At 40.6% G+C, this 8,961-nt stretch overlaps 1 protein-coding gene across 1 annotated transcript in view; it reads left to right on the top strand.

Moving 5' to 3' along the window:
* The window catches only part of LOC104288900 (sodium channel protein type 5 subunit alpha-like), a 175,031-nt gene that overhangs the window by 159,845 nt on the left and 6,225 nt on the right, over positions 1–8,961 (top strand). The window contains exons 22-23 of the mRNA XM_009887773.1: positions 1,473–1,754; positions 8,403–8,456. Coding sequence (XP_009886075.1) covers positions 1,473–1,754; positions 8,403–8,456 — 336 coding nt within the window. The remainder of the gene's footprint in view (positions 1–1,472; positions 1,755–8,402; positions 8,457–8,961) is intronic.

Below are 8,961 nucleotides of genomic sequence, written 5' to 3'. Positions count from 1 at the left end.
AGTGGCATTGCGCTGGCGTGGATTAAAATTGAACACAAATATTGTCCCGCAGAGCAGCAAAGGAAAGCTTTGATGAGGGCTGAGGCTGTATCCAAATAAGCCCTTGATTTGGAAATTATTTGTCATTTTGGTTAACACAGAAATTTTGACCTTAAAACAATGAAGTTAGACATTGATTAACATCAAAAACTAAAAAATAAAATTAGCATTAAAAAAAAAAGAGAGAAATTGAAAAGTCATCAGGAATGGGCCTATACAGAAAAAAAAAAAAGTTTAAAAAGTTGGTCAAGCAGCTTTTCCTGTGTGAAAATTAGCTTCATTCATAAATGCGCAAAATATAAATCTGTGTTTTGAAAGATCTACATAATTTTGTATTGTATATTGTAGATGAAGCTGCTGCTATACATGCATGAAAACCATTTCACTCTTCCGGGTATTTTTCTTCCTCAGCAATGCAAAAATGATGGGGAAACGAATGTTACATTATTAGCTTGTCAGAAAATTGGACACAAATGCGAGAGAAAACAAGAGCTGACATTTTCCATAATCAGATTCACAATTGAATAAAATTTAATTTTTAGGGATCAATATCGCCTTGTCTCAGTTTCAGAAATGTAGATGGATAAGGGGAAGAATTTAGTGTCTGCCTACCAGATTTTAATCTCCAAACTATGAGACAGAGATGGAGACAAATTCGTATAGTGGGGTTGGTGTCCACAGCAATGCTATCTGCCAGCTTTGCCTGGACTGTGCAATGGCAGAATCTCCAAAAGCTGTGAATATGGAGAAAACTTGCTGACACAGGAAGGGGAAAACTGCATTTTGTGACAGCGTGCTTCCCTTGGAAAATGTATGGTTTTACACAGGGGTTTGCAACCCTGCCTAGGTTGGTGTGTAGGAACATTACAGCATGTCATGGAAAAAGATAATGCATTTTTGTTAAATTAGAATGGTTTCACTGTTTTAATCATGCATACTGAACAGACAGGGGAAGCTGGTTTAGTACAGTATGCCTCAATCAGCTATTATTTAAATAAGCAAAATTTGTCACAGCTAAAGTTCACTTCCCAAGGACTACGGATGCCTGAGTTCAGTAAAAGATTTCAGAAAACTTTTTTGGTCTGTTTTTAGAAGACCCTGTGATGTACCCCAGACATTTCCACTTAATTGTATGGCTTTTAGAGACTGAAGTGTATTATCCACTAGGATCTGAGAGGTCATGATGACTGTGCAGATTGATCCTGAATTAAAAGAATCCTCTTGATGCCAATGGACGAGCTATTCAATTACAAAAGGGAAAAATAATCATGTGTGAAGCCTTTAATGGTGGTCTGACTCCTTAGGTAGTGTTAGTAGTTATCCCCCTGTCACCATGTTCAGCCTAGTTAATCAAGGTTGCACAGCAGCTTGTTAGCGAAGTGTCTATGTAAGTGTTGACATTAATTCTGGTTTTCTCTCCTGTTTCACCCAAGGTGGTGGTCAATGCACTTGTGGGAGCCATCCCTTCCATCATGAATGTTCTGCTTGTCTGCCTTATCTTCTGGCTCATCTTTAGCATCATGGGAGTGAACCTGTTTGCTGGGAAGTTTGGGAAGTGCATTAATAAGACAGAAGGAGATATGCCTTTAGACTCTAAAATTATTAACAACATGAGTGACTGTATACTCTATAATGTGTCGGGCACATTTTACTGGACGAAAGTCAAAGTTAACTTCGATAATGTTGGTGCTGGGTACCTGGCTCTGCTACAAGTGGTAAGTGCGACCACCAGAAACTAATGGACAAATGTGGCCTGTGCCTATTGAAATCATCAGCTTATAGGTTCAGGTTAACCTCTATATTTTTCTGGGTTTTTCAGCCTTACCCATCAGGGGAGTGCCTTTCCTCAAGTGTAAATGAGTCATATTTGGCATATTAATTTGGCCTCTAGATATTTATGGCAGCTATTTATGGCGGCTTCTGGTTTTAATTTGAGTTTCTGGTGCATCACTAATGTAGTCGCCTCAGAAGTGATTGGACTATTGAGGTGAATTAAAGATCATTTTGTCAATATTGTAATCTAGAGCAAAGTTCAGTTCCAGAAACAAAAAGTCATGGTGCAGGAAGGACTGTTCATGCAGACAGAGTGCACTGGCCTTCCTGAACTGCCTGGGACTTCATTATACCCTGCTGGGAAAAAATGATGTTACAGTACCTTCAATTACTCAACTGAAATTATTGCATAAAGCTGGAGTTACAGAGAAGTCTTAATTTAGAGTCCTCTGCTCACCTTCCATGGAGATACATTAGAAGGACACTGATGCCTCTCATTCTGGTTCCTCACCTGACTTCCAGCTGCTGAACATAATAAGTCAGGTAGAACTTAACTATGAAACGTGGTGGTGATCAGATTGATGTAACTCCATACAGCCTGATCTCTCTGGAAAGGTGATGAGAGCATATCACAGAAGACACTGTTGAGGTTCAAAGATGATGGCAATATTTGATCTATAAAGACAGAAGTAAGCCACTTCTACAACCTATTTCAGCAGCAAATGTAAAAGATGGACTGAGATTTACTGTGTTGTGATGCAACACGACCTAACAGATAGAGCCACAGGAGACTCCATCTTCTTGTCCAGGCTCTGCTGCTGGACTGCTGAGTGATTTTAGACAAATTGTTCTGTGTTTCAATTCCATGGGGCCCTCATGTAAAATAGTGGTAATGATACTTATTTCATTTGTTCCTAATTTGCTCTGAAGCCTAGTGATGAGAAGGACTGGGTATGCACTAGGGATGGTTTTTTGTGTTGCATTTTACGTACACAGAGTGAAACAAGTCCCTTGCTACATCCTTGGACAGGGAGGTTACTGTCTTGAAGTGCCTCTGATGGCATTCCTTGCTTCTAGGATAAAAACTTGCATGCTGGGGGCTCAATTCAGTTGTCCACACTTTGCAGTGTGGTAGGGTACCACCCCAGGCCCCCACCTGCCCTTCCCAGAGGGCATGAGCCTCCCACGGGTCCCTCATCAGATCTGCCAGGCCTTCTCCTTCCCATTACACAAATTTGCTTTCTCCCAGATCTTTTTTACTCTATCACAGATTCATTAAATGGCTCCAGGAAGTAGCTTTCCTTTCTTGCAGAAATGCTTATCCTTATATACTCTTTTCCTAGTACTCATACACTTGAGTTTGAGATCTTCTGAGAACTGTTCATCAAGTCTTTGCTTTCATACCCTCTGGAAAGCAGAAAGGTTAGAACTTTTGGTTCTTTCCATGACATAAAGCTGAACTTGCTGAGAGCAAAAGCTGTTATCTTTTGCATGTAATTATGATATTCAGCTCACCCATGCAGGGTGGATTAATTCACTTTGAATGTCTTTAATTAGATTTGCCGTTCTATATAGTGCTTTCTTTGTCTTTTATTTAAACATCCAATCTAGCTGAGCAAAAATTTCCAGGTTTAAAGTATTATGCCTCACCTGAAGCTTCTTATCTCCTTCACGACTGCATAACAGGTGCCTAGTTTGTTTGGTGAAAAAAAAACCTCCATCGGAGTAGCAGTTACTCCTTCACAATTTCTTTTATAAGACTCAAGCTCCAGGTTTCTGAAAATCTGCAACTTTTCATAAATTGACATTGCCTAAGGAGTATCCTGAAACAGTCTCTTCTACTGTTCTGCAGTATCAGTTCCTGGGCACTTGGCACTGGCCGCATTCAGCAGGTGGGACTGCATTCTCTTGGGATCAGCAATGGTTGTAAGGTGGATCTCGGCACATTTACAAAAGGACGGTCTAGCACTGCTTTTTTCCAGCTGAAAATGGACTGGATGACCCTTCCTGTTTCTTGCAAACCTGTGTTCCTGGATTGGGTAGCAGAGAAGTAGGTTTTTCAGTTGCAGAGTTATAAAAGTGCCACAAATGTAGAGTCTGTGCAGGCTGGACAAAGTGATTATGGCAGGAAATGAGAGAGCCCTGAAACCTTGCTCAGCTTCTGTGGCAGGTGCTGGCTCCTTCATCCAGGAGAAAGGGCAGGAGCCAGATGCCATCAGGGGATTGATTTTAACTTTCATCCTGCACCTGGAGCTCTTATGTCTGCTGCTAACGACAGTCTTAGGCAATAAAGTGTAAAGATGACACCCACAGGGAAGGGGCCCGAACATCTGGATCTCCTTTGCCAGACTCCATCCAAGGAGTGTGGGTTACAGGTGCTCCTTGCCAAATACGCTCCATCTGGGGTCACATTTCATGAGCAAACCACCATAGGAATTGCAGGGGATCAGTTAACAGCTCAGCTCTCCTAAAGAGACAGACGCATCCATGCATCTTTGTGCACGCTGAGACAGCGCATGGCAATGATGAGATAAGCATTTTGGTTACAACCCTGCGGGATCCAAAAATATGAGCTTTTAAGTGGGACTTGTCTTTTGACTGTTGACATTTTCAGCTGCTGCAACACACTCTTTAAGTGATTCTGAAGTTACTTTTGGATGCCTGAATGTGTCTGAAAATCCAAATGGAAATGCGTAAAACAAAGCTGTCTGCCTAATGTTCTGTCTTCACTTCTATAGCATCCTTAAAGGAAATGAGAAGTTGCTACTATGGAAATTTTAAGGCTCGCTACTATCCAGAGGCAAACTTTCTGGCAGTGTAGTTGTGAACTGCACGAAACTTTCCCCAAATATCCTTTGCTCTTTTCCTACCTTGTTTAGCATCCATCAGGTTGTTCTGAAGAAGCCACTTTGAATTAATGTCTCTGAGAAAACATTCATGTGAAGTGGTCAGTCAAGTTTCAAGCTTCTCCAAGGCACAAGCGGGATGTCTCACAGTGGATTACTAAAGCAGGAGGTAGTCTCTGCTCACTCTACAAGCAAGAGAAATACCTTATTCACAGGGAGGAGAAGATCTTTATTATCATGACTTTTTAATTTGCAAGAGGGATGATTCACTTTTCTGGGGATTTAACACCCTTAACACACTAATCTATTAGGAAATAATTGTTGCTACAACCCAGTGCTTCAGTAATTTTTTTTTCTATATTCCCAGAATTGCTTTGCAGATCACAGAACCTATGTTCTATAAATTTGCATTTGAGGTGAACAAAGAAATATCTTAAATTTCCTGTAGGAGTTTTGCATTTCCCTTGCAGAATCCTTCCCTTCATGTTATGATAACCTCCATGTATTTTTTGCAACGTATCTTAACATTTCAGCATCTATTGAGGAACAACAAGAAAACAAGTGGTCTCTCACACACCGTCTGGCTTGCTTGGAAAAGTTCTCCTTAGACAGGAACAGACTTACATCTAATATGTCCTACAACTCCTTGTCATTCTGGGACTCTGGGTAAGGAACAGGAAGATAACAGAAGCACTCCCAGACCAGTAGAGCAATCAGGAGGTGTAGAGTTAAATCAGTCCCTTATGCCAGGTTCGAAGCCATGACCGAGCTCGTAAATCAGCTACAAAATGGTCATGAGACAGTGGCGTGTGTCTAAAGTTACTGAGCTACACAATCTCTTGCACTTCTGTAAACTTTAATGCTCGATTTTACTTTCACTGTGGATGCAAAATGCACAAAAAAATCTATGCCTCTGAGCAAACCCTGTGCGCCAGGGTAGATTTCTCCGTGTGTCCAAAGATCGGGAGTAAGCAGTATTTCCACGGGCAATTCCTGGTGGAAATTCAAGGGGAGCAGAGGCAGTGCTCTTGGAGCCCACATAGCCCAGCGCACTGCAGACCTCTGGGGTGCTCCTGTGGGTCCAGTGCTCGGTGGTGCCTCCCCAGCAAAGCATCTTAACGCAAAATAAACATAAAACAGGTGTTCTGTATAAAATCGCTGCTATGATGGAATTGAACAAACTGAAAAATTCAAGAGAAAAGCCAGCAGATAGTGGAGTTAGCATAGCCAGCTTAAATATGTGTAGTTTGGCTGTACTGTTGGTGGCTCTGTTTTAGCTTTCAGAAGTTTCTCTCACCAATAGTAATGCTTAAAGAAGCATTTCAGAAATGTGAAGACCGGTATTTCTACTGTCAAAAGCAGATATTTTTATTGTACTAGTGCAGTCCTTTTCTAGAAAAAAAAAACCAACCAAAAACAAACAAAAAAATCAAACAAAACCAAGCCTCACATATTTAGAGGTTTGTTTTATTTTAAGGCACCATTTGGTTATACAATAAACGGTTTGGGGGCAGCTTGCATAAGGCACCACCCCCCCCCCCCCCCCCCCCCCCATTTACTGCATTACTGCTCTAACCACCAGTCAAATAACAAAATGTAATCCCATCCCAAGATGAGTTTATCGGTAGATAATCTCATCACATGACAGTTTCAGTAGAAATGGTGTTTCTCTGGATAGCTTCCAGGCAGGATAATATCACAAACACTCCCATGAAGATTTTGTCACTTCCTTATCCAGAGTGTAAGTGGTTACTAATTCCAGATAAATAATTTCTTTCCCCAGTGTTATATTTCTTTCATTCTCAGTATCTTTTACCCTCTGCAGATGAAGTGTCTAGGGAAGCTTTCCAGAAGCCCTGTGGATTTTTAATTCTCTTACTTCTGGACAACTGGGAAAACCAGAAAATCACAGTACTTCATTCTCTTAATATTTATTTTTGTCAGATCACTTCATCATCTGTTATCACTGTAAACCACAGTGCCTTGCAGTAGAGTCTCTTGTGTCTGTGGTACACATCGAGGGGTAAAATAGCTACTCAAGAGGAAAGATTTCATCCCAAGTGGGAGAAAAATACAGGCTAAGATCATATAATTTTGTGCCACAGGGAAAGGCTTTCTTGTTTCATTCCATCCACCCTTCCTGAACGGCACTTTGAACTGGAAGCTACAAGTGGCCGTAATGACACCAGAAAATCTTCCACCAGATTAGAGAGAGAACAGCAAAAAGGGGAAATATTAGTTAAGGAGGATCAGCATGACAGATTCAACTAATTATTTGTTTCAATAAAACTGCTGATCATTCCTGTAAACACTTTACATCTAAAGTGTTTTTTAACACACAGTACCATGGAATACATTTTCCAAAGGGTTCTGATTTGGGGAGTTTAATCTCTTTCAACCAGTAGATAAAAATCAATGCAACCTTTGAAACCTTATTTTATATATACTTCCATGAGAAATATGGTTGACATCTTGTACAACATTTTCCTTTGGCTCGATAGCCTTCAGATGGAAATGGGCAGGCGGTGTTACCTCCAGGATAGAGAGTGTATAATGGAACATTTTTAAGACCACTGCATGTACCTAGCTCTACACAAATGCCTGGGTTTCTCCTGGGAACCACTGGCCACATTCCTCTTAGTGTTACCTGGAATTATGTGTCTACACACCAGGAGAAAATTCAACCTAAGCGTCAGTAGGATGCAAAAAAATATTGGGTGTGGGTCTTTTATGTGTGCTAGTGTAATTCTGATTAAAAGAATAAATCTAAAAATGCTTCACGCTGATTTTAAATCCAAGGTAAGTCTAAATAGGTCAGAAGTCAAATGAGAAACAACCCAAGAGAACTAATATAAAGGCAATGTGGCTTAGGCCAGAGTCAGACCAAATGCCGGGTACATTTGGCATCAGGCTGTGTCTAATGAGAGGCATATATTGAGAGCAGAGAGTCATGTTTTTGCTAGGAAAAATCTCTTCTACTTGTTTCTCGTAGGAATATTGTCGCTGCCCTTTCTTCATTGCAGGTTTGAGTAAGAGACACTAATTTCTGTGGAATCCCTCCTCATTTAAACAATTTTTAAAAATAAATTAAAACCCTGATTTAAAAAAAAAAAAAAAACAATAAAACCTGAGCAGCAAAGCAGATTGAGTTTCCAAGACCAGGCTCACAGCAGGTGTTGATTGCCTCTGCTTCTTTCAAGTCAGCTGTGATTTATGCGACTCCCTGGGCTTTGACATTGCCTTGATTTACCCTGTTTTAAAAGAGGGCAGAATCCAAGAGTCAGTGGGATCCTACAATGTAGTCACTGCCCATCAGTCTGAATATGGATGGGATCCATCTCACTTGGTCTGAGACTCGCGCAGGACAGCACTCTGAGCTGTTCTGTGCAGCCATACCTCTTCATTACTTGAAATTGTTAAGGTCAAAACTTCCAAAGATTTCATTGCTGTGTTTTCTCTCCTTTTTAAAATCTCTTTTTAAAACCTCTGTTTTCTCTCTACTACAGCAGAAAATCAGAAAACACAAATGAGAGAATCCAGCAGAAAACCATTCTGGAATGATTTTAAATGTCTAAATGAATATAAAATCATGTATACATATTGCTTTAAAGGAGAGGCAATTCATTAACTGTGAAGAATGTGCTCAACATTGCGTTTTGAAAGCTCATCAGAGACATGGTATCATCATTTCAAGATATGTTTATTGTATATGCTTAATTATGTATTTTGTGGGGTTTTTTTCAGGCCACATTTAAAGGTTGGATGGATATTATGTATGCTGCAGTGGATTCGCGAGAGGTAGGTCACAACAAGGAAATGAATAATTTCCTTTTCCATTGACTTTGGTAGCATTCACGGTATTTAACAACAACAATTAAAAAATTACATGCAGGTTGCCAGTCCCTGTCTTACTCTGATTGAGACATTTGCAGACCTTCATTTTTTTGCAGCTGGTACTGAAGCATCACAACCCTGAGACTAGAACAAATGTAGCCCTCGGTTCTACACTGCTGATTTATCTATTTGTACTGCATAACTCCCGGCACAGAGCAGCACCTCCAGGGTGAGACTGAGTCTACCAAGACCCTAAATTGTCCTCTCTGTTTCTTCCATTCTCCCTGTTGACTGCCAAATTTTCCACAGATCTAACTTCGGATAATAGAACCTCTTTAAAAGTGCTGTGTTTAAATTACATTCCCCTGTAACCCACGTACTCAGCCCTCACTATATCTTCACCTTGAGCAAGTCTCTTCTCTGCAACCAGCAGCTCCACTTAAGGAGGGTGAAGGAGCTCCTGGCAGGG

Source organism: Charadrius vociferus, unplaced genomic scaffold, assembly GCF_000708025.1.
Source record: "Charadrius vociferus isolate BGI_N301 unplaced genomic scaffold, ASM70802v2 scaffold566, whole genome shotgun sequence".
NCBI lineage: Eukaryota > Metazoa > Chordata > Aves > Charadriiformes > Charadriidae > Charadrius > Charadrius vociferus.
Note: the sequence above shows the minus strand (reverse complement) of the source record. Positions and strands in the feature narration are given on the sequence as shown.